Below are 25,806 nucleotides of genomic sequence, written 5' to 3' on the forward strand. Positions count from 1 at the left end.
TCACTGTGAATGTGTGTGTGTGTGCCTTGGGCGCGGGTCCGTACACGGCAGCAGCATCAGCCACTTTGTCCAATTTTCAAACGGTCACTTTTTGAAACGAATTTTCCTCGCCGTCGCCAGCACCGCACCCCCTTCCCAACCAAGTCCAAGTCGCCCGAACAGCACCCAAACCACTCACTCATACCACTCACAGCACTCATACCACCCAACCGCCCTTAGCGACGTTGTTCGCGCGGCGGCAATGATTCTAGGCCATGAAATCGACATTCGCATTTTAGAATCCACTTAACCACCGGCGGATGAGAATCTCAGCAATTCACTATCTGCATCTTAAAGGCCGACCTTTGATTTTGATTTAATCTGCAAGTCGCTTGTTCAATTGAATTCCATTTACTTGGCAATCGGTCATTTCAAAGTGGATAATTGCCATCAAGATTCACGAGCAAAGTATTCGTTAAATTTATGAATATTCAATACGATGGCAGCATATCTTGATCACGATGGTATAATGAATGTTTTCTGTTTTATTTACAATCAACTTTATTATTTCGATGTCTCCGAGGCTCTTCCCGCTGCGTCGTCCTTTTTGAAATTGAGCCGTGGATCCTTGAGCAGGGAGTTCTTGACCACTTCGTATTTCTTCTGGGACTCTTCATGAGTCAGGGTCAGACGCTGTTGCACCATTCGCTTATTAAGTTCCAGATCCTTCGATTGTTGCACCAACCTCTTGTAATCGTAGTTATTGAACTGGTTTTCGAATTTGTTGAGGAATCGATTGAGCGACTTCGACTCGGAGGTTAACTATTATTTAAAAATTTCAATTATGCATACAAGCATAAATATGCATAAATATTGAGACTTACATCTTCATAGTGACGTTGCAAGTTGTTGAGCAGGCTCACAAATCGCGACTTCAGATCGTTTAGACAGGCGTTATAGGCATTTTGAGATTGCTCGGGAGTAAGTTCCTCCTGGTGCTTATAGGGCACCAGATATGGGGCCAAGAAATCGGCGGGCTTGCTGGCTATTTCCTTTTTCAGTTCCTCCTCCTCCTCAAACTTTATAATATACATATTAAAAATCTATTCTTCAAGATTAAGTGCGCCATTTACCTGTCTCATCCTTATGGCTCTGGCTGCTCCATTGCGAAGTGGATCAAATATGCTGAATTTAAGTTTGGGCTCAGCCTTTTCGGACTTACGCAAATCGAATACGTTGTTTATATCCTCGAAGATTTTTTCGAAATTCTTCCTCAAATGGTCCTCATACTGCAGTTGCTCGCACAACAATCGGTAGAGTTCGAGATTAGTGCGCGTTGGATCTAGGGGATTTGCCTGGAGGAGATTTAGGAATACCTGTGTGAAGCCAAAATAATAATATTTAAATTATCCAGTCACTTGCCTTGTATATTTTCGTAAGTTTCTCGTCGTATATGAGCTCTTTGCCATAATCCGGTCTTGGTGGCTTTGTAAATTCCACTACTGTAGCGGTGAGTGCCCCAAATGTGTAATGAAATTTCAGAACAATTTTATTTTGTTGAAAGAGAAACGTGCGTGTTGCAATATCATTTGCGCACACATCATTAGCATTGGCTTTGAGAAATTTCTCAGTGACTTTCTGTTGGATTTGGAAGTTGGCCAAATTAATTGTCAAATAAAATAATAAATGTGCACTCACTTTGAGAACGTTTCCAGCTGGAGTGAATTCGAATTCCTTATACCAGCACTTGTCACTGCGATCCTTGTAGTGCAGAACTAGCGAGCCTGGCTCAACCACCATCAGTTCCAAGGAATCGATTCTGGAAGCCGAATAAAAATGCACTTTTCGCTGCTGCGAGGGATCCGAGAAATATTCGATGGCTAAAAAAGTATTCAAGATTAATATATTTATTTCCGGTTCAATTTATGTTTACCCACACTTCAGACTGTCGTTCCGCCCTTTGTTGAATATCTCCTCAAACTGATCGGTGGCATATGTGTACTTCACATGGCGCATGAGGTCAGATCGATTCTCGTAGTACTCATATCTGACCTTGGGAATGGTGCACTCATCGTTATTGAAAATGGTTAGCTGCATCACCTTGCCATCGCGCTGGGAATAGGGCGAGAATCGCTCGTGGATGGCTCCCCTGTATTGGATCTTCTTCTCGGAGCTGGGGAACCGTTGCTCGAAGTCGGCCAGTCCGATGTGCAGACGCTCCACCCAGGAGCCAATGCAGTCCAGGTGCTTCTCCTCGCTTATGTCGCGCTCCTCATCGGCAACATTCTCATCCGAGGCCATTTTGTAGATGCGCATCTCGGGCGGCTCACCTGGAAGCATGTGCTCCCAGTCCTTGGTATCCCGGAGGTCCCAACGCAGTTCACTCACCCTCTGGTGCTTCTGCTTGCACACATAGTAGTTGTACTCATTCCAGATGCTATCCACGAGAATGTACTGCTTGCAGCCCGTCTCGCAGATGAATCCTGTCGAGGGCTCTATGAAAATGGCCGTGGGTGGAGCCTCCACCACGTCCCCATTGACATCTGTGTAGGTAGTCTTGGGCTTGACACTCCAGGGTGCATTGTTTATGATCACGACCCAGGCATGACTGCGTCGATAATGATACCGATCCACGGCCAGCAGCTCAAGATCCTGTTCGGGATTAGCCAGTACGTTAATCCACGCTACATATGCGCAAGTGCATGTTTATCCTCACCTCCATTTGCTTCCGAATAATTTCGTCCTGAATCCGTTTTTCCTCTGCCTCCTTTTGCCTGTGCACCTCGGCCATATCCTCTTCGAGATGACTCTTCAAATCGGGTAATCCGCGCAGCTTATACTTCTGGCCCGGCTTCTCAACCTTTGGCTTCACCTCCTCGGCCTCCACCTCTACGATTGGATACGGATACGAAACGGCCAGTTGGTCGTTGAGAATCGTCTCCTCACGGGCCACGCCGGAAACCACCAGCGCTGGGTGACCAGCTCCAATCAGCATGCTGGCCAGCAGAGTGGCCATCTCATAGGAGTTGCCCTTCCGCCTGCGCAACAAGGTTTCCGGCGAAATCAGGCGATTTGGCTGAGGGATTAAAAAAGAAACAAGTATGACAAATCTTTGGTAAATAAGCTCATACATTTTGTCTATAAGGGAAGACTACTTTTGATCGATTAAATGAAGACTTCTTCAGAAATATCCTATCTTAGTACAAGACACATTTATTTATTCCTTTAATGAATAATTTTTAAAAATATTTACATGTGCTAAAAATACTAATCAAAGGACTTTGCCAGCATATGATTTCCTCTCATTAGCTTAAGAATGCAATATCTTCAAATCATCCCCCGATAAAAGTCATTGGAAGCCAATATGCAATTGCAATACAAGAGTTTATTAGCTGCATATAAATATGTAGAGGAATGTATATAGACCGGGGCTGAGGAAACAGCATGCCAGTTTCCACGAAATTTGGCACAAACTATTGCGCAGCACGAGACAAAAAGGAAATCTTCGATTACCTTTAGCAAGCAGCGTTTACCTGCCCGAGGAAAATTTATATGTATATATATGACCCTGTAAAAACAGCAGGAGTCAAGATCGCATAGGCTATGTTTTACAACCTTGGAAAAGTTATATCCGCTTTGCATTGTGGATGAGAAGACCACATATTTGGGAAATGAACCTGTTGATCGGGTATCTTTAAAGTTTAATGTTGAACTATACTACTGAAAGTAAAACAACTTTACTATTCCAAGAGGCCGTCCATATGTTAAAAGTATCTGTTTTATCTTAATCTGATAGTGCTAGTATGTATTTATTTTCGTATTGCTCATGCGAATTCTTAAGAATCGTTTAAAACCCACCAGGAAACTGTAACTTCTTGGATGTTTTCTAAAGGGGGTATTAACCATATAGTGTGTACTCATGCCCGTTCATTTCGATGTGTTTTTTTCCCCCGATTTTCGGATGTCATTCAGTTGCCCAAAACAATCAGCGGTCTGTTTTCATTGCAGCTCGGCATCGAGGTAGTGAGACCCACTCCCATTTAATCCGCCTTCGGGCGATCCTTTGTCCCGATTGTTGTTTACCTGCACATCTGCGACTGCCCCGTAGGTGGCTGCGTGACCCCGTGCCATTCATCTTCTTTGCTGTTCCGCGAAGACTTAGGAGACAATCCCGCCGTTGCCAGGAATTCTGTGCATGTGCGTCCGAATCTGTGAAGCGTAGCGAAGCGGCCATTAACGCGGGAAACGCTGGCAATTATTGTGGGCCTGGGGTTCCGGGTTCCTCCTGCCACACCAGTCGTTGACACATACGCACTCCGAGATTGCAATTGCCATTGCAGCGGCGGCTGCGTCGGGCAATTCAAATACGCACAGCTCTAGTTTCGGCTTTGGGATAGGATTTGCCGGTATAAGCCAAGATCTTTCAGCAGGATCTGAGACTAGGTATGCATGTGATGGTAGCATATTGATATGATATGACATTGATATATGCTAAGATAGTAATAGTATCTGAAAGATATCACATCATGAGCTCTACGCTTCCCTAAAACCGCATAGGCTAGCCAACACTTTTTCGCGGGAAAGTTCCGTGCAACCCAGGAGCTAAACAGGATTCTAGTCGTGTGGAGGGTCCTGCACCTTTCCACCCTGCGCAGATACGCCCCGTCGCTTCGAAGAAGGCCATTAAAATGCAAAATCGCCGTGTGAAGCCATAAGAATCACAATGAGGCCCGGAGTCATCAGCTATCAGCGGGGCGAACCGAACGAAGTCGCACTGTTCGAGGTCAAACACTCTCGCTCACGCTCTTTCGAATCGATTAGTCAGCAAACCAGTCAGTCAGCGGCGTCTAATTGAATTCGATGCAAACGGCATTACCTGGCCAGCCGATTGAGTCCTCCTCCTCCTTCTCCTCTTCGTCCAGGGTTCTCCTGCCCACTCCACGTTCCTTCTTCCCCAGATTCCCCGGCCACCAAGGCTACCCTGGACTGCCTGGCCATGGAAGCGCGTTGCAGAGCCGCTATCACTGCGGTCGCGCGTAATAAGAAACGCTTCAAGGTTATTCGAACGTGTTAAATTAGGATCGGGCCTGGTAGAGCAGTCGCAACAATGGAGGAGCGAACATGACGAAAACAAAGGGACGAATGCACAGCGAGAATGGAGCAACGGGCGCCCGGTTGCTCGAACAGGGGCCCTAGCTCAAATTACAGTCGGCGAAAGGGATAATGGCATGAGATGATCGACCAGGAGATACCTCTTGCAGTGATGATGATCTTAACGCCTTCCTGAATTACTCCATACTCCACTAGTCACTTAAACTAGTTACTAAATTTGGTTCATATGTTGTTAATCTATCTAAAATGGTTCTTTGATTTCTGAAGGCCCCACAAGCCTATTAAGTTATCATTCCGCTGCGCTGATATACCCCACTGCACCAAGACTACGGGGTATGAAACGACAACGTCCATCTGAAGGAAGAAGTACGAAAAAAAAAGCGGAAAAAACTGCGCCAAAAGCGGCGAAAAATTGCGAAAAAGGGTGGCAAGTAACAGAGTCTGCCGAGACAGAATCACTTTCAGTTGCCACCCTGCTGAATGGCTGCCACTGCCACCGCTCGCGGGTCACAACTGAAAACAATGCGGCCGACGAGGGCTCAAGACGGGGTTGTCAGGCGGACTAACACACACACACACACGGACAAGCACACACGCACACACTGGCGGCCTTCCCTCGTTGACACAATGCAGCAAGCATCCCCCACCCACCAGAAAGATGCCTCATGCCTCGGCACCATACGTACCGCCCACACCAGCCCGTCGTCGTCCTCGTTAGACTAACCTGGGGGCGAAGGACTCGCTGGGGAGGCACATCGCTTATCGGGATGCATAATGAGCCGCTGCCATCTTTTCCACAAGAGCGCTGAAACAAAGCGGTGAAATTCAGCGCGATTCCTTCGGCCGAGGCGTCGAGTCCTTGCGCGTCCTGCCTGATGGCCATAAGACGTCAGCCAGGACTCGGGTAGTGCGCCTCCTCCAGGAAATCCCAAGCCGGGCCTTTTGCGGGCCAGCAGCGTGTGTAAGTTTTTAAATGAGCACACACGATGAAAATCAGCGACTTAACCCCTTTATGATAATGTACTGCACGGAAGTGTTATTGTCCTGGGGACAAAAGGACACACGGCGCCGCTAGTGTCGCCATAATACGCGCAATACCACCACAGCACCACACCCACCATCATCCGGACCCATTTCACCGCCCAATGTTGCCCAAGCCAAGCCAAACCCAACCCATTCCATCTCCCATCCCGTCCAAAATCCGCTCACTATTTGCGCGTCTTCGTTGATATTGCGCCCCTGGATGTACGTGGATGTCTATGGCGCCATTCCCCCCATTCACCACGCTGGGGTTTTATTATTTGCCCGACTTCCCGCTTCCGCGACCCGGGACCCCGGGCACATAAAAGTCCCGGCCAATAGACGCTCTTAAAAACGGCCAAGATTAAGATATAAACACGCGAAATTAAGACATTTGATTCCCCCGAACAGTCAGTCAGTCAAAGTCGGTGCCTTTCAGCTGGCGCTTAATGGAGGTTTTGTTCTGCGGTCGGCTTACGCTAAAATCCCATCATAGTTTCACTCATATCCTCGAAGGAATTACACACACAGGATTTATTAATATGGGACACGCGGCATTAGCCCAGTTTTGAAAGTGGCCCATACCTTGAAAAGCTCGAAAATTTCATCATATTCAGTATGGAAACATTTTCATTGTACCTAATATTTAATGGAATACATCCAAGCATTTTTTCCTAATCAATAGCCCTCCACATATGAGCAGCCGTACATTAAATTTGAGTCCTGCCATCGGGAGGCATTCTTATTCAATATCGCGCTGTCTGAGCCAAGCGAGTGTGTATACGACGATGATGGTTTTAAACTCCGGCGTTGTCTTTGGGATACAGACCCCGTGTACAGCCGGTGGACAGAGGCCAGCCGAGTGATGGAGTGGATATGGCAGAGGAGGGTGCATGTGGAGAATGTGGATGTGGATGTCCTGGAGTGGCACCCACCGACTGCCAATGCGGCAACCTAACGACGGCGCACAACTTACAATCACAGATTCGATCCAAGTCACATGGCGTTGCCCACAGCGAGGATAAATGCGACGGACAGACGACGTCGCTAAGAACCAAAGTGGGATGAGGTCGCGGCCATCGGGACTGGAACTCGGAACTCCGGACTGGGGACTGCGGACTGCGGACCACGGACTCGAGTGATGTGACGGGGGTCGCGAATCCAGACAGATACGGACACTGATGCGAGGACTCGGACACAAAGTCGATGTGTGTTTGGTTTGGTTTTGGTCTGCTTTTGAGCAAAGGAATACGCCACGCCGTCGCGGGCAAGGCGAGTAAGTGGACCCGACGAGTCCTGTAGTCGACAATGGTCGACGGTGGAGGCTAGATGCTGCACAGCTAGAAATCATGGACTCATATGTAAAGGTGGTAAAGGATATTCTCAATAAACACATACATCACATACTGATAACACAGGCATATATCCTTGTTAAAGAAAGGGGTATTAAAATTCGAGGAGTTTCTTCAGTTCGCAACCCTTTGAATATGGCATATTATGCGCTCGTAAGAAAGCACTCTTTATTGTTCTCCGTGTAGATGTGTAGATGGTCGACGCTCAATGGCCGCGGCAATGGCCGTGTCAGCGACAGCGAAATTGGCGTCTAGTTTATTGTAGCCACGAAGGCTGTTGGCCATTGCCGGAGCACCTTTGGCGGTGGGACGTGGTGGGTGGCAAGAGATGGGTGGCCGAAGATGGGTGGGTCAGCGGTGGTTGCGGATGTTCTGCGACTTAAACCGAGCGTGGCATGGTAAACAGCAGCCGCGGGGCTGAAAGGTCCGGAAGCTGGTGGGGGGCGGCATGCAAGCCCACGTCATCGGTTCGCTCGCCCGTCTGACCATATATGGCCAAGTCCTGCCTCCTGCCTGCGAAGTCTGGACGCGAAGACCCGCTGCCAGTTTTCCGTCAGGGAGACGCTTTTCTTTGTCAAAGGGTTGCAACCGTGCCGAGTCGCCGAGCCAGGGAAATGAGATAGGGATTTCAGTTCGCAGTTTGGGGCCACCTTTTTCGTTGGGTTTTTGCCGGTGGCACTTGGCCCGATCTCGAGTGAATTGCTCTCGAGCCGAAGGAAATCGATATGCGCATAGTCAGCGGGGGAAATGGCGAACGACGAGTATCTGGAAGATGTCTTGCCGCATTGTTGTTTCCTTTTTTCAGCTGCTATTCCGCTTGGTGTCGAATCGATGATGGCCATTTGTTCCTTAACAATTTTATTTGGTACTCAGCAGTATGCAATGATGCCAACAGTATGTTCCTCAAAGGTGTAAGAAAACAGTACAACTATTTAAGGATTATTTTTTGGTCCTTGTATTATTAGAACATATTCATAATTTTATAAATTTCCACATATTACACCAGATTAAAGGGTATTCCCTCTTCGCAGTTACAGCCATCATACCCTAACCACTTATTTTCGCTAAAACAACGACAGTGCTGCTTTTTGTCACTGAAGTCGAAAGACGACAAGGTTCGCAATTGCAAACTGACCAAGCAACACGACACGCTATTCTACAGCGCTGCAACTCCGCGACTCTGTGCACTCAACCGGAAGCGACAGCGATTTCATCCCCTCGAGGAAGGGAACATCGCGCTGTATCCCATCGTATTTGGTTTCGCCAAGCGACTTGGAATGGCCCGTCCTGGCCCGCTCACTTCGCACCAAAAAAATCGGTATTGAATCGAATGATGAATGCATGCTTGGAAAGTCGGGAACAAACGGAATATTACGAGATCAAAGGGCAGTTCTCATTTCCGGAAGAAAGTTCGCATTTTATGCCATAATCATTGTGGCCTAGATATCATATCGATTCATTGGACTGTCAGCGAATTTTAGTGACATCTGCACTTCACCCGGAATGTTACGCCTCCATTTCCGAACTCATATTGTCAGGGGACCACCAAACCCCAGACATCTGTTGTCCAGACTTTGGTTAATGCAATGTCCATTTGTTTATTTTTTTTTACCCATTTTTGGAAGCTTCGCTAACCCTCCACGTTTCTTATCAGCTAAATGAGTTCTGTATTATTCAGTATTATTCGAAAACGATTACTAATATACGTTTTTATAATAGATTCCGTGAGAGTAATCTAGCACACTTGCAGCCTCGCCAGGATATGGAACCTGCCCATTTTGGCAGCCACTCAACACGTGCATAAAATCGCGTTTTATCGCTTTTCGACGCCGTCGCATCCTTTTGCGTTTGCGGTCTCTCGTTTTTCTTAGCGACTGTGAGTGAATGGCAAAGGACATCACTCTTGAGTTTACAGCGTCAGCGCATATCGCCATCATTTAACCGCATTGTGGCGTCTATACCCTGTGTCACTTATGCCATGGGGCTTATTGGTTTTACAGAGGGCATGCCCGTAATTCATAAAGGATAAGAAAAAATAATTTTTAAGTTGTATATTTCAGATATATTGTTGTATAGGGATAAAGGATTGTTTCTAATATTTATTGACTATTTTCAGCTCGGGTATCTGGAAGTCGAGTACTCCTCACTGCATCTGCAGTGCGGGAAACGTCGAACACGTTTGAAAAAAGGCGCAAAAGAAAGCCTTTTCTGAAGTGGTGGTGTGAGTTCATATGAATGGATATGCGCGGCTAGGAAGTGCCAGTTTACACGGCTGTATGAATTGATTGTTTGCCCAGCCTTCATTTCTACATTACCCTTCTCAAAGGATCTCTTAGGAGAACTATTTTCCGGGTCCTATCAAAGGTTATATGACTCTTATAAGATCGAAAACATTTAAGGTGCAGTTTTAGGCTTAATGTAGTATCGCTTATTAAGTTTTAAATACTTCCACTTTCTCATATAACATAATGGATTTTTAAAGCACCCATTTATCCCCTTGCAATTGATACGAGTAAAAGTTAACTGGCTAGACTGGCACATAAAAATAAAATGAAAATAATTACTTTTTGTAACATACAAAGGAGAAGAAAAAAGGCAAAAAGTCAGACAAACTTTTTCTCGTACTCCGGCGAACCCTTTTTTGTTTAAAACAAGAAAAAGAATGCAGACAAGAAAGGAGAAAAAACTGTGCCAAACAAATTGTGTGATTATTTTCGTAAGAGTGTCAAGAATGAAATCGAATTCGAGCGCTTGGCATATAAAGGTCAAGTATTATGATCAGGTTTTCCGAGCCCTATAAGCCATATAAGCCATATAGATGGATTTTACGGAAAGTATCCATCAGTTCGTACCAAAAAATCGACTTTATGGCATCTTGAGCTATGTGGTTATAACTAATCTGGCGCGCTGTTTGAACACTTGAGTGTGCAGCTTTGCACTTACATATTTTCGCCGCATAAGCATATGTGTGTATGTGTGCACACTCATTTATATATCCTGGCATATGAGTATAAACAAATAGCGGCGAGTGTGTGGGTGCAGTGCACATGACTGTTTTCGGACCTATAGCAATTAGCAACTGATTGAACCTGTATATAAGCGCCGGGCTGGCTAGCTGCCGCCCGTATCTAACGTCCTCCATCTTAGGTGCAAAGAATATCTTAACAAAGCTCTGCCGAATACATAAGATGCGGACGGACCAAGGATACGAGAAAAAGTGCATGTGTCTGCGCTATTTGCATGTGGCTCGCACTCGACTGATTCTCGGACCAGGATACGAAAACTGGGCGGTTGTAGCATAGAAGTGAATATGTGTGTGTGTGTGCATTTCTTGCCTTGCTCTTCCACTTGCTGCATATAGTTTAATTTTGAAAAGGATTCGTCTGCCGTTGCTAGAGCTCTGGCCAAAAAGGACATCTCACTCGCACTGGCTAGCCAGCTGCATCCTCAAGCTCGCTGTCCCTCTCGCTCTGGCTTCCGCAGCAGGACATTTGCCGATGCGATGCGGTGGAGGCGAGTCCGTAAGTGGCCAGTAGTTGATGGTCGAAAATGCTGCGTCTGGTTGTCCTGACTGCCAGGATGCCGGACTGCTGGGCTGCCGGGATGCCGGGCTGCCATCCATGGCTACCTCTTCAATTGTTTCAATTTCCCTGCTTGCTTGCTGGAAAAGCAAAGGAGTCCAAGGCGTCCAGCGGACGACGGCCAGCATTTGGCTTAGATTGGAAGGACAAATTCCAGCCTGGCCGTTTGCTTTCTTCTTACGCGGCATCCTGGCCAAAGACCAGTGTCACACACACTCGCGCACACACAGTCGCACACACACTTAGCCAGGTAAATGCTGCTGACAAAGGAGCCGGGACTCAGGACCAAAGGGGTGGGGGTGCATTAAAACAAAGGAGCTACGAGCTCGAATATGCAAATCATAGGAACATAGAAGCAGCAGCTATGGCAGCAGCACACAAAATAGAATACCACGAGTGCATGGCGAGCTCATTTGAAGGATAGGAAGGGCACGCAGGACGAAAGGACGCACTGGGTCCAAACAACTTGCGAGAGCTGCGGTTTTGTCTGCTCAAATCGCCTTAGCTTAGACAAAACTGCAGATAATGGCCAAGGAGGCAGGGTGTTTCGCTCCGGGTTAGGTAGGAAAGAACTGCCAGCATGGGCATCTTGCAGGACCGCCCAGGTCAGCACAATTGCGGACAACGGATTAGACTGTCTCCAGGCGACGATGCTCGGCTCGACTTGACCATCGCAAATATATCTGCAGTACATGAAATCAGGTGTATGTGAAAGGAACCTCATCTTCAAATAGTTTCGCACACAATATGTATATTCAAGTACTTATTTTCCTAATTTTATTTCTTAAATTTATGATTTGACAAACATGATGTATGGTCTTGTAAAGCATATATTTAAATATAAAGATTTAATCTAATAATACCGTTTATTTTTAATATGTACTATTATATTATTATTAGGCAACAACTTTTTACAAACTGTATCTACCCCAAAGGACTAAATTATTTATCTACTTTAACTTACAATTCTGAGAAATAATATTTTTCTTCGATATTTTGAAAAACTCGATAAATTTCTATTCCAGGTGATTCATATTTTTGTTAATCTTTCGTAACCATCAATGTCAGTTGTGATCCAAACTGGTATCGAATTGAATTCCCAAACCCAATTGATGGTGATCGAAATAGAAATAAATGATCGATGACTTGATTGAAATGGGCAGGGACAAATCGAGTTTAAGGCAAGGTGCAAGTAAAGTACGCATCTAGGGATATATTTTGAGTAGACCCCAGTGTACGAGTACATGTAGCCGGGAGAAACGCACACACAAGCACGAAAAAGCATACATAGAAAACTCGTGTACACACATTTATCTTTTCGAAGGCAAAACTGAAAATTTTGTTTTAGGAACAGTTATACAAAGACAATGTGAGAGGATGCAGATTCCCAGGGCGGGTGGGTGTTGGTAGATGGGTGCTGAAAATCAAGCGCACACGTCTTCTAGCATATGTACACACACCGACACACCGAAACACACACACACACACATAGCCACACGTTCGAACGGAAATCAGCAAGGACCTATGCGTGTACATATAACCAACCATCGGGGGTGACCAGCGTCCAGCCCAGTGCGCCTTCATCTTTCAATTCACGCGAAAATTTCCTTCGCCATCCGGAGGTGTGACATGAGGGGTTGGGTTGATTCAGGGATGGAGGGGGATTCTGGGAGGTGAGTCGGGTTGGGTGAAAGGACATCGCAGGACGACGGTGACAACGACGCGGGTTTGCCAGAGTTAGGGAGAAAGTGAATTGAGTTTAGTCGAGGACGACGAATTCGTAATTGTACACACACACGCAGCGACATTAAGGCATCCAGCACACACACACACTCGGACACGGACACACACACACACATCCGAAAAGGGGGGTTTTGACCAACTGAAGGGGTGGTGAGGTGGGCGGTTGGGCGGTTTTGGTGGCTTGGTGGCTAGGACGAAGGCGGCTGGCAAGGAGCTGCAGATATGAGAGAAAGTCCGGCGGCCAAAGAGAGGACGAACGAAAATGGAAAATGTTGCCTTGGTGGACACAATGGACAATGGACAATCGGTCGGGTTGGGCTCCGCTGGCTAAGAGGGCGGGGGGTTTTAGGTTGGCCGATGAAAATCTGAAGTATATATACCCAAAAACACACACTAGCATACACACACACACACTCTAGCACGCACATTGGCATAAAGCAACAACTCTAAATTTTCGCAGCAGCAAAATTTACGCTAAAGATGCTGATGTGCCTGCGGATGCTAAGAAGAATGTGCGTCTGTGTGGGTAGCGTGTTGCCAAACTGCTCCAGTGTGTGTCCAGTGAGTGAGCCTGTATGCGTGTGTGTATGTGTGACGAAATGAAGCGACCCGGGCAGGCTGCTTGGCTTTTTAGTGGCAAGGATATGTTTCTTGCCAATGCGGCCCCATGCCGGCCATCTGTACTCGTGGTCGTCCGTAGTCCGCCGTCCGTTGTCCGCTGTCCGTATTCCGTAGTCCTGCGTTATTGTTGCTCCTTGTTGTGTATACGCCTCTACTTATATGTACGACTACACTATATCCTTGGGCCTGTGTTTCCGTGTGCGTGTGCGTGTGCCTGTGCGTGTACGTGTGATTGTGCTTGTGCGTTTCGGACATGGATTCAAAAACCTTTCTTAGCGATTTCCCGAAAGGCAGCAACTAGCAACTCTGGCGACACTGCTGCTGTCTTTTTCGTTGCCGTTGTTGTTATTATGGTCAGTGGCCGCCTTCGTTGGCCAGATACAATAGGGAAATAGGGAGCTATGTATGTGCGAATGTGTGTGTGCTCTGCGCAAATGTTTTGCATGGCAACTACTAAGTCTACGACCTCAAATGCCTATGTGTACACACGCATTATATAAGATCGTAATCTCGGGGCTATCCCACGATGGTGCAAATACTTGTCAGGTTTTTCTTCTCTCGCACAACTAATCAAAATACACTTTGACTTGACACTTGCTTGGGATATCAACAATCTATCTAACATGGTTTTCCATTTCTACCTACAAGTTATCAGCTCGGTAATTAATATTACAAGAAACTTAAACATATTAATGCGTAAGATGTTTAACATAGTGTATACCAAGCATTGAATATGTTGTGCACTAAGTATATTAAGAATGGGTCGACACTATAATGGAAAACATAAGTTATTGTCCTGCCTACCTTGTGTTTAACTATATACACTATAATTATATCTTTTTTGGTAGCTAAATATGGGAAGTACATATTCTGAAGCTTGCTATCACCTGATATTTGCAGCTAAATAGTTTCTTGTCCCACAATTTGAGTTCAATTATTTCGCCATCTGACATTTCTAAACCGCAGCAATTTGCCTGCAAAAGTCGATGGAGAAACAACCACTATGCCCATATCTTTGCGATCGATTGTCCGTTCGAGAATTCCGGTTCCTTCGGCGATCGCCGGTCACGCTCCAGCGAAAAGAGCGACGAAAAGAGCCAAGAAGCGACTCTGTGGGACGGATTCGCCTTGCTTTCAAGAATGTGGGTTTCCCAAGGGGGGTTTCCCCGTGTGGTCTCCACCGCCTGCCGCCAAAACTTCGTTCGGTTCGGGCGGCAAAAAGCCGAAGACGAGGACGAAAGCTGCTCTCTCACTAGCTCGCTCCCTCTCTCTCTCTTAAGGAAGAGGCTGTTTGGTTCTCATTTGGCTTGGCTCTTTGCGAAACGGGCGCGAAAGAGAGGCGAGCGCACGTAATCTGCGATGAAGGCATGTATCAAAACAAAGCGAGGAAAACTGGCCGCAATCACAACAGCAACAACTGCAGCACATGACAGCGGGAAAACTAACAGAATTATCAGTGACGATAAAAGGCGCACCCCCTACTGCGAAAATTAGACAGGGATTTCGGCTAGGTTTTTCACGTTCTTCTCGCAGATCCTTTGCTCGTTTGATAGTTGTTGCCCAGCGTTTAAGGAAGCAGAAAATGGCTTAGCTAAGCGCAAGCAAATTCCTCCTGAGGTTGCACACAGTCTTACACTGGAAAAAATCTAGATTTCACATAAAACTAATACATAATACGAGGATATATAAACTATATACTTTCAAAAACTGACGATCTTTTCAATCAATATCATATTTTCATTTATTGTTTTTTAAGTTTCGATTTCATAATTATAATCATAACTAAGTGATAAAAAATGTATAAATTATCATACGAAATTTCGCTTTTTTTAACGAATTTAAAAACATTTTCTTTACTAAGGTGTCAGGAACACGATTTTTCTCTCTGTGCGCAAGAAAGGAGGCCGAAAAGGATGTGCGTCTCTCAATCTCAAAAAGCCTAGCACGAGTATTGCGTCGTCTTCGTTGCACACAGCTGTGTGTCCGCACGTGTGTGGGAGGATGTGCTGCGTTAGTATGTGTGCTCGATGTGTGTGTGTGTGAGTGGACACTGGCCTGTGGTTGGGCCGGCCAAAATGCGAAAATGCCAAAATGCGAATATTGCGAACGGGGCAGCCAAAGCGAGAGGACTTCTTCTTCGCCGCCGTCTTGACCGTTATTAATCATTATACATTTGGCTGTCACCGAAAAAGGCCGCGAAATTCGCAACAGTGAGAGCGAAAGAGAGCGGGCGAAAGAGAGTCCGAGAGAGGGAGCGAGAGAGAGCGACTCACGCACACGTGAAAGAAACAAAAACGACAACTACAAAACTACTAATACCAAGGCAGAACGACTGACCAGCACACAACCACCACTGCAGGACACATATGTATGTGTGAGTGAGAACGAAACGCCGCATTTCGTGGACGTGCGACTTTAAATTTCCCGTGACGTCGCCGCCGTCGTCGCCGTGCGGAAATTCGCCGCGCTAAAATCAAAATTCACTCAAGTCCGCCGCGGTAGTTTGTCGCCGCACGCTAGCCGCTCAGGTTCGCACATCCACGTCACAGCGACGCAGCGTCACAATATCACAATATCCTTCGACGAGCGCGAGAGAGAGGTCGCACCGCATGTCCTGCCGCTGAATTTCGCACGCCACAGCAGCGGTAAACATCACGCCGCATCGCGAGCACAGTGTTCGATTGTGATTGACCGAGTGATGTTATCCTTGCAAGTGAACACAACAACATTAACTGAAAACAATAAATTAAAATCCATGTGAACTATAAGTAAAGTGAATTAAAAGCATCGCCGGTCGAGATAAGAATAACTTAAGTGCTGCAAATAGCTGCGCTATCAACGAATTTCTCCCGCCTTCGCTGGAAGAAGGCACCGATCACTTTTCGCCCCCGGAAGTTAACTAAAAGGTTAGTATTTGACTAAATCGGTGAATTGAGTAATGCATCAATAAATAAAAGTTAACCGAGTGTTTTAAGCTCAACTTGCAAAATTTGAATAGGTGAGACCAGAAAAATTATAAATATGGTCAAAAATTATTTAATTTAAATTGGAAACCGAACTTGATATATTAGTTTTGAAGAGTTATTGTTTACCTTTCAACACAACATAAACGAAATTTGTATTTTTACACATCACCATCTTGACCTCAATAAAAGTGAAGTTCTGTATGTGAAGTATTCTGTATTTAAATAGTTATTTTTTAAAATTTTATAACTTAATAACTAAAAATCTTAGTAGATCTCTTAAAAAACATCTTAATCAAAAACCTTTCACTGCAACATAGATTGCAAACAACATATATACAAAAGAGCAGACAATGTTTTTTCGAAAATGTTTTTTTTTTTAATATTATTTATAATAGTTAGCTGTTTATAGTATTTATAAAACGTCGCATTTATAAAAATATTCAGGAGTGATAGTTATTGGATATTTCAGAAATATTTTCTACAACTTCCCATCATTACGTTAGCTATTGCTTACATGTATAATAAAAAATAAAACTTTTTTGATTCTTAATTTGATTGATTAGATTTTTTAATCTATGAAATAAATAAACTCTTAATATGTTACATAGCTTGTAAACACTTGTAAATGTTATTTAACTAAAAAGTTGTATAATTAAAATGTTTAGATTTCCTCAATCAATCAATTTTATATTGAATTGTCATATTAACATACACAGGAAACCGGTTTTATTGCCCAATATGCATGCAAAACTTTTTGATCGTTTTTATGGTAAAAAGATATTTGACTTAACTATAAATGTTTTAAAAAAGGGTTCCGGATGGTCAGGATCTGTGTCACTATTTGATAACATGAAAATCTATCCCATCATTAAATCTCACCTTGTTTCAAAAATTTGTTAAAAATCAATAAGATTATTTATCAATATTTATCAATATTTTTATATATTTTTGTTTTTTTTTTAATTATATTTTTCTCGTACAATCGTACATCATTAATATTTTAGTGTTGCGAAACAACTTCATTTATAACATCACCGATATTTCAAATCTAGGAAAGTCATCAAAGGACTTAAATTTGTATATTAAATTCTTCTAATTAAATACAATCCTTTTAAAAGGAGATAAATTCGTATATCTATCTATTTATATTTTAACTGTTTGCCAAAAATCGATTCCTTATTAAAAATTGCTTTGCCCATATATGAGACAATAGTTAGACAATTTCATAAAGTTCATTGCGATTCCCCCGACAATTAATCATCTCGTTCCACTGCGAAATGCCGACACAACATTAATCGGGCTAATCATAAACCAAAACACACAATAAAAAGGTGCAATAGTGCTTAAAGCCACATAGATCATTGGTGCCAACAGGTCCAACATTACAGCAGACACATGGTTTATTTGCACACACATAACTGCGGTGAGGGAAGCATCCCAGACATCCCAGACACACACACACTAACACACGATTGGGTTTGGTCCAGAGCAACTTTTTCTTTTATCTACGATATTCTTATTTTTATGTGTTGCCCCGTTTTTGTGTTTTATTTCTTTCTGCATTAGCACAAACGAATGGAGCTATCAAACGCTTGCACATATTAGTACTAGTTTCAGTCGTTGACCTCCATTTGCCAGACTCTCCTGCCCCCCGTCGCTTGCCCCCCGCCCATCCCGACCCATCCCATTTGACCCTCCTTGGTGTCCTTGCCACATTGCCACATGCATTGCCCCTCTGTGTCTGTGAGTGAGTTCAATACGAAGCCAAAGAAACGAAAAAATAGTAAATACAATAAAATTATAATTGTATATAGGAAAATCAGAAGCTCTTAGCCCACACACACACACACGCACACTCACGTGTACGATGAAATGGCCAGACGGTTGGCCATTACAGACATACTGACGGGTATGGCCATTCCGGCATACATATGTCCTGTCCTGGCTAGGTGTGTGTAAGTGAGTGTGCATGTGTGCACAGCAGCAACACCAGACACAGACAGGCCCCCTCCACACACTCACTCACTCACACACACACACTGACAAACTTGGTGTAATTCTTTTATATTTATTTCTTTCATCTTTTTCTGTTGTTACTAGATTTTTTACACACTTCTCACTGTCCCAGTTCGGTTCGTGAAAAGTTTAATGGCGAGCCGGCTAGGACAAGGACGGACCCACTGCAGAAAGCGAAAGTAAAAATTCTTTTCCTTCCACCCCATCTCAGCCCCACCCATTCCCATTTGCCATTTCCCATTGCCCATTGCCCATTCGACTCCGCTGCTGAATGGCCAAAGACCTTGTAATTTTTATACAGCTGTAAAAGTTTTATTCGATATGTGTTTGGGTGCAGGTTGTTGGCAGGTCGCTGCTTCTCGGGATCTCCGCAGCTCCGGATCTGTGGGTGGTGTTAGTTGAATGGAGTTAGGTGTATGGTGCATGGCGTATGGTGTTAGGTGTTTGCTGTTTGCTGTTTAGGTGCTCGGTAGTGGGGCAGAATCACATGCACCACCGTCGACACAGTTATTTGCTGCTCTATTGGTTATGAACAGCCCCCGGAGTGTCTATGTTTGTGGGTTGGGTGTCAAGTGGGGGGAGGCGAGAAGTGGAGGCTTCAACTAGATTGGTATGCATTAAACCGCATACTCAACCAGGTGACAAACGCATAACTATTAGCAGTGATTACCAACGTAGCTCATTAATTATATAATCATAATAATAGACTTAGATTACCTACTTTGTAGATAAATACATTTGATTTGCATACACTTAACTAAACACGTAGCTTAAATTCAAATACCGGAATCTAGTACCACTTTTCCCATTTAAGTTTTCTTTTCATACAAATCAAATAATATAAAGCTTCCTAGCATATCCTATAACAATACCATACAGATTAAATATTTGGCAAAACGATGCACCTTATCCCTTTTGGTCCTTGCCAACTGCTTATTCCAAATCATAAGCTCCAGTCTGCTTAAACAAGCAAGCGAAGGAGATAAGTCCAGTGATTCCAGCAGGAGTCTCAAATTAATAGCTGGCAACGTGTAAACTCCATTCCAAGTGGCTTGAAAGCCAGCCAAGGAGCGATGTGCGTTTTGTAAACAGCATTGCGATGGATGGCCAAACGAAAGACTCCTCCAGTTTGGTCATCTGCGCTCTCTTAGTTCTCGAAAGTTTCTCTTCCTTTGAGAACTTCGCTCTGCGAAGGCACGCACACCAACTTGGGCTGCCAGTATATTTGAATGCCACACATATATATATAGATATATATGTATATATACAAATATATCCGTACATATATATGCAGGGAAAGAAATCATGTGTCAGTCATGCGCAAAACGTGTTTTTCATTTTAAAATTGCACCATGGGGCGAGCTCTTTTGCATGCCTCACTTTCTGGAGAGATGGAGGCGGAGCATATTGTTGCTCGCTCAGGTTTCTGTTTTCTGCCTGCCTTCGACTTTTGGCCAGGCCAAAAAAGACTTGAGAGCTGGCCCAAAAGACGCTGCTGCCGCTGCGGCTGATTCTGCTGCACCTGCCGTTGCCTTTGGCAACATTTCAGATCTAGAAGAAGGAAAGCAGCAAGGCAGCAAGGCTGACAGGTTGGGTAGGACAGGAAGGCGCAACAGGCGTGCTTGGCATTGGCATGGATCCACATCCACATTCACATTCACATCCACATCCACATCCACATCCACATCCATGCCCACAACAGTATCGCATAGTATCTCAAGTTGGGGGATGTTCTGCGCTGCAGCGCCAAGTGGCCCGAGACAGGTAAACAAGTTATAAATTTGCGGACTCGGGAAAGTTCGGCCGACGAATGGCTTGTTCTTGTTGCTTATTCGTAGCTCGCGTTGCGCGCTGCATTTTGGAGCAGGCGCGTCGCGGCGCGAAGGCAACGCACCAATTAGCATATTCCATTGTCTCCCCGTGTACACACACACACACACTCTCGCACACTCGCACACAGTGTCGAACTAACGAACATACACACACACAGGCACACTTTCGAGTCCTTTTTGCAAATTTGGCATCCTTCGTGCGCCGAGCGAAAAAGCGGCAAGGGGCGTGACGCAGCTCATTTGCCTGCAAGAGCGTAGAGAGAGATTTTGTCATCCTGACTGTGTAGCTATGTACGTATATATGTAGATACGATGGGACCACCTACACGTATACGCAATATAGCGCATACGCCCGGCTGTGCGGTTTATTTACACCGCGAGTTGTCTGTAAAATTTTAAAGCGCGCGGCGATTTTATTGGAGCACCGTGCGAACATGCGAAACACCAGCCGCCACCCCTTGAACATCCTGACACATCCTGGTACATTGTGGCACATCCTGACACCCCATGACAGACCGCCCCCACCCCCTCCTACCGACCGTTTTTAAGCCCCAACCCCCTGCCCCTGGAAAGTACATGGACGCGCGCACACGGCATTCGCCATTCGGCCGAGTACATATATATCGCTATGTGCTACACCGCTGGCGAATGGGAACGCATCGGTCCGCCGTGCGATGTGCGATATGCCAAGTGTGTCACGGTAATTAATTAAGAAACGCTTGTTCTTCTTTCTTGCAGACGCCAAGCTGTTCGACAACGGCCTGAAGTTGGATATTTCCAGCTACCCCCACATGAACATCCGCATGGGCACGAAGGGCAAGCGTCCCTTGCGGAGCCTGACGCCCCGTGACAAGATCCATGCCATCCAGAGGATCCACGATGGCGAGTCCAAGGCCTCGGTGGCCAGGGACATCGGCGTGCCCGAGTCCACGTTGCGCGGCTGGTGCAAGAACGAGGACAAGCTGCGCTTCATGTCCCGCCAGTCCGCCTCGGATAACCTCTGCGCCGACGCCCTGGGCGATAAGATGGATGGAGGAGGAGGAGGTGGTGGAGCAGGCGGCGGAGGCCTTCTGGGTCCGCCGGAGAAACGCCAGCGTTTGGATGGCGCCCTGCCCCTGAACTTCTCCAACAAACTGAAGTTCGATGAGCTGGCCTTCAAGCGATCCCCTCTGAATGGCCTGGACTACAGTACAAACAAGAATCTGGCCGATCTTGGGTACAATGGGCTGCCCGTGGACTATGCGGCCTTTAATGGCGGGGTCAAGGCCAAAGTGTTTGGTGCCGATATCAACCGACCCGCCGCCGATCCCTCCTTAAATGCAATTAGTCCGCTCTCTAGCTTGACGCACCTTTCGGGTCTCACGGGCATATCACAGTCCCCGCTGGCGATCAGTTTCAACGAGCTGACCACAAACCTCAACTTGCTGGCCCAGCTGAATCCCGGTCTGGCGGCCATGTCGGGCCTAAACAGTTTCCCAGCGGGCGCTGGTAACCTGAGGACCCCGAAGCCCAGTGGCCAAACGCCGCTGCAGGTGCAGAGTCCCAGGAGCGATAGTGGAGATAGGTCGGCGCAGGGATTGTCGGTGAAGAACTGGGCCAAACAGAAGCCGGGGGAGGGCCAGGGCAGCCTCAATCTGAGCATCAAGAACGAGGGCAAGGGAGGCGACATCAAGAGTCCCAGTCCTTCGATTGCTCCATCGCAAATGGGCGGACCCATGACGCTCTCCAACCTGGCCGAGGATCCCTTGCTCTACTGGCTCAAGTCGCAGCAGACCATGTTGGGCCTGAATCCCCTTTATCCGCCCACAATTCCCATGGGCGTGACCAGTCCCCCCATCAGATCTTCCACGCCACAGCACATGAGTCAGCTGGCCCAGACTCCGCCGATACCCTCGGCTCCGCTGACACCCTCGTCCACACCGTCGGGCAGTCTGGACGAGAAGAACGCGGCGTGGTACAACTGGTGCAAGGCGTTCGGGGCCAGTCTGCATACCCTGAATCCCAATGCCGCCACATTGGCCGCCCTGCAAGCCAACCAACTGCAGCAGCAGGTGGCCACCACGGCTGCAGAGGGGGGATCCATGGGAGATCCCTCGAACATACTGTACTCCCATCTCACGAAAGAGACTGAGACGCCGTCGGTGAGAAGTTTGTCCTCCAACGAACAGAATCCCGAGGCTGACGAGGCCACCGAGCCCGATCTCGATGGCGAAGTGGAGACGGAGGCGTCCGGGAAACCGGAGGATCTCTCAGCTGCCGGCAAAGTGATGACCCCTTCGCAGAGTCCCATTGCCCATTCATCAGGCAGCAGGAGCCCCGAACCAAAGGCGAAGACCAAAACTCCAGAGACTCCAAATCCTACAAGTGAATGCAAGAAGATCCTAGACAATATGCTCTTCAAGATGGGCGGAATGGACGCCACTGGTCCGTTGATGCCGGAACAGGGATCCTCCGAATCGGAGGGCAGCTTCCAGGACACCAGCAATCCGCATACGAACAACAACGATGTGAGCGCCAGCAATAACAATAACAATAATAACTCCAACAAAACGGACGAGGAGGAGAAGGCCAAGTATCTGGACTGCACGGCGGACGAGGACATCGAGGCCATCCGGCATGGCGAGAAGTTCCTGCAGTGGCTCGAGAACTGCAGCAATCCCCGCGTGACGGCCGTGCAGCTGATGCAGCTCCGTTTCCTGATAGCCGCCATCAAGTCGGGAAACGAGACACCGATGATCGAGAAATCCGCTTTGCGGAGCCAGCCGGAGGACAGCGAGGAGCACGCCGCGGAGGAGGAGGGCAGTGGGCGGGGCAAGAGTCGCCGTCGCAAATAGGAAAAGCCAAAGTTGGCGCCCACGGAGCCAGCCACGGATACAGAGATAGAGGATAGCCCAAACGGCGCACTGCACGCTGCAGAGCCAGGACCCGGTGTCCTGGATGCAGATGCAGATGCGGATGCCGCCGAGGCCTCGACGAGGTGCCACGTCTATGCGCCGGCCGTCTACCGATCGTCGGCCACCCTACTCAGCTCCCTGTTCTTCCCTCCCTACGAATTTGTACATTGTGACCTCGACGATGACCCCGACGACTGCCAGATCACGGGCGAGTACCAGCAGTACGACGAACTGAGCTCCAGCAGTTAGACCACATGGTTGCACGCATCCGGAGGACTCCACTGAATTTATCTCCTAGCTGTGAAACCTATCGAGCATACTTTCAGTCTCTATCAATTCAATTCGAATCCACTCCATTGCATTGCATATTATTAATTAATCGTACGGTTAACGTGTATATATCGAGAAACTCTATTTGTAGCTATTATGCATTTCTTTTTGAACGGAAAGACAACCGACTCTGTTTTGTTAGTTTGTTTTTTCACCCAATGCATTCTAGAAAAATGTTATAGCCCTTAGTTTTTGTTACGAAAACAAACTTTTCGAACTGCAAGGTGTGTTGGCGCGAATGGCATGCATTTGATATCAAACGTTTTTAAATTTCGTATATTACTAACTATGGAAATGTGCTCAAAAGAATTTTCTTAATTCGGAATTAATGCGATATTTAAATAAAAACATTTACAAATTTAAATGTAATTTTAAATACATGTTCAATAAAAAATAATTAGATAATTTTTATGAAACTCTTAGAACTGTTGTCGTCTTTATTTAAAGCTGTTGTGTTGGAGTGGGTAATATATACTATATATACTTTTATGGGAACAATCAATAAGTATTTTTATCATAATCCAAAGGCAATCATTAATACTTGTAACATATTTACAAGCATAAATTGTCTTGGTCAAATTATTGGCCATTTTAGAACCCATAAACTTTAAAATATATTACTACATGAGCTCGGAACCCAAGAAGAATGTATATATGATTGGCTCAACTTGGGCATAATAAACTTACCAAATTCATCGGATCCTGCAGTGGCTCATACTGAATGAAATCGGCGACAAACTTGGCAATTTCCTCGACACTTGATATGAGTTGCGTGTAAATAAACGCCGTTGGCCTGATGGTGGTGCAAACGAATTTCTGTAAGTTGGTTAAGAGGGGCAATTTATCAAAACGCTGGCCAGCAAAAGGGGCAGATGGTGCTGACTTCACCTGTACTTTGCATTCGTTGGGCAGGGCCAAGACCATCGCTCGTCTCTTTGGGTAGCTGAGAACCAATTGCTTCCGGAAATTCTCGGCGTACAGCAGGAGCAAGCGCTCCTTGGGCGAGAGGGTATAGTACGAGGGAGGATAGCACTGGGGACTGTTTTCGAACTCCTCGACTGTTTCGGGAAAGGATAAATCGATCTTTCCGATATTGAGCGAGGGTTCTCCTTCGGATAAGCTAAATTCACTAGACCCCATTTCCTCCATTTCCGCCTCGAACTCGCCCTCCATTTCTTCTGGAAAATCCGATTCCGAACCCTGCGAGCGCCTCTGCTCGTCGATTTCCTTGAACTTGGCGCTATAGCGACTCGGGTCGATGTTGCTCACCACCTTCTTGTACTTCTGAAACAGTACTTTCGGCATTTTGGCGTGGTTACGATTGCCGGCTCTTCAAAATAATAAACAAGAAACTTCGTTTCTATAACTACGGTGTTTGTAGAAAAATATATTTTTTAACGGCTAGATGTGACAGAAATTGAAATATGTGTTGTGTTGTGCTAGACTGTTCATTGTAGCAAAGAAAATATACATAATTTGCTAAAAAAAAAAACTTTCGTAATTCTAATTAGTTTTGTGTGGGTTTCGCTTGAAAAATTCGTATAAGAATTAACATTTCCTTCTTCCGGTTGAAAACTTTGCTTTACCTTACTTTACTTCATGTACATGGGTTGCGTCTGGGCTAAATAACCGTTGTATTGCTTTGTAACTGCTTATTTACTGCTTTGGCATTGGATTTAAACTTCTTTACCCTGCTTTGAACATGAGTTATTACTGCTTTTTTCTCGGTTAAGTGTCTACATGTAAAATATAAGTAGATTAACTATTTTATCCAAATGACATTTTGTAACGAACATTTTTAAAATAGAGTAAACATGTTTTGAATAGCATATGGGCATCACCTTCAGTCGCAGTAAACTTCATGCCATGAAGAGAATATTTTTAAAATTGACATTCATATTTTTAACGTAGTAGGTAATGGAATTGAACGATTACCTACTGTTTTTTATCCTTGGATATTAATTCAGGCTTAGCTATATTTTAAACATGAAGTCACATGAAAAATATAGAACTAATCAATTTTTATTTATTTCGCTAGTCATTTTCACTTTAGCTTTTTTCTATAAATTTTGGTGGAATGTATCAAAATTATATTTGTAATATAGCACGGAATATGGCGGAATATATAATATAGCAGACGGAACAAAACTTTCCTATATATACTTGGTAAATTGATTACATACATACATACATATAGACAACTTAATAAATAAAATAAATGTTAAAAAAGGACTTAATACATATATGTTTTTAATTTAAATAAGAGGGTTGCAATATAGTTCCACATGCAACATAATCACCGCAGTCTATTCAATAGAATCCTTCCCCTGGCTACCTATATATATTTCGACTTACTTTAT

At 45.5% G+C, this 25,806-nt stretch overlaps 2 protein-coding genes across 2 annotated transcripts; one reads left to right on the plus strand and one right to left on the minus strand.

The window, feature by feature from the left end:
• Positions 1-498: 498 nt before the first annotated feature.
• Positions 499-24,860, minus strand: LOC117143717 (coiled-coil domain-containing protein lobo). Its single transcript, XM_033308515.1, has 9 exons — positions 24,335-24,860; positions 24,134-24,262; positions 2,696-3,055; positions 1,917-2,631; positions 1,678-1,859; positions 1,402-1,617; positions 1,113-1,334; positions 864-1,058; positions 499-801 (listed from the first exon to the last, which is right to left on the minus strand). Exons 1-9 carry the CDS (start codon positions 24,749-24,751, stop codon positions 544-546), a joined length of 2,694 nt encoding a protein of 897 aa, XP_033164406.1. The 5' UTR covers positions 24,752-24,860; the 3' UTR covers positions 499-543.
• LOC117143718 (protein distal antenna) lies at positions 15,495-23,565 on the plus strand. The gene is made up of 2 exons (XM_033308516.1): positions 15,495-16,314; positions 20,961-23,565. The coding sequence occupies exon 2, from the start codon at positions 21,014-21,016 to the stop codon at positions 23,054-23,056; it is 2,043 nt and encodes a 680-aa protein (XP_033164407.1). The 5' UTR covers positions 15,495-16,314; positions 20,961-21,013; the 3' UTR covers positions 23,057-23,565.
• Positions 24,861-25,806: the final 946 nt, after the last annotated feature.

The sequence above is a fragment of the Drosophila mauritiana genome, chromosome 3R (assembly GCF_004382145.1).
Source record: "Drosophila mauritiana strain mau12 chromosome 3R, ASM438214v1, whole genome shotgun sequence".
NCBI lineage: Eukaryota > Metazoa > Arthropoda > Insecta > Diptera > Drosophilidae > Drosophila > Drosophila mauritiana.

Bases quoted from the DNA above. Each gene is read 5' to 3' on its own strand.
- LOC117143718 (XM_033308516.1), top strand. From the start codon at position 21,014: ATGAACATCCGCATGGGCACGAAGGGCAAGCGTCCCTTGCGGAGCCTG.
- LOC117143717 (XM_033308515.1), bottom strand. From the start codon at position 24,751: ATGCCGAAAGTACTGTTTCAGAAGTACAAGAAGGTGGTGAGCAACATC. The intron at 3,056-24,133 runs GTAAGTTTATTA...TTAATCCCTCAG, and splicing joins TGCAGGATCCGATGAATTTG to CCAAATCGCCTGATTTCGCC. The intron at 2,632-2,695 runs GTGAGGATAAAC...AATCCCGAACAG, and splicing joins TTATTCGGAAGCAAATGGAG to GATCTTGAGCTGCTGGCCGT.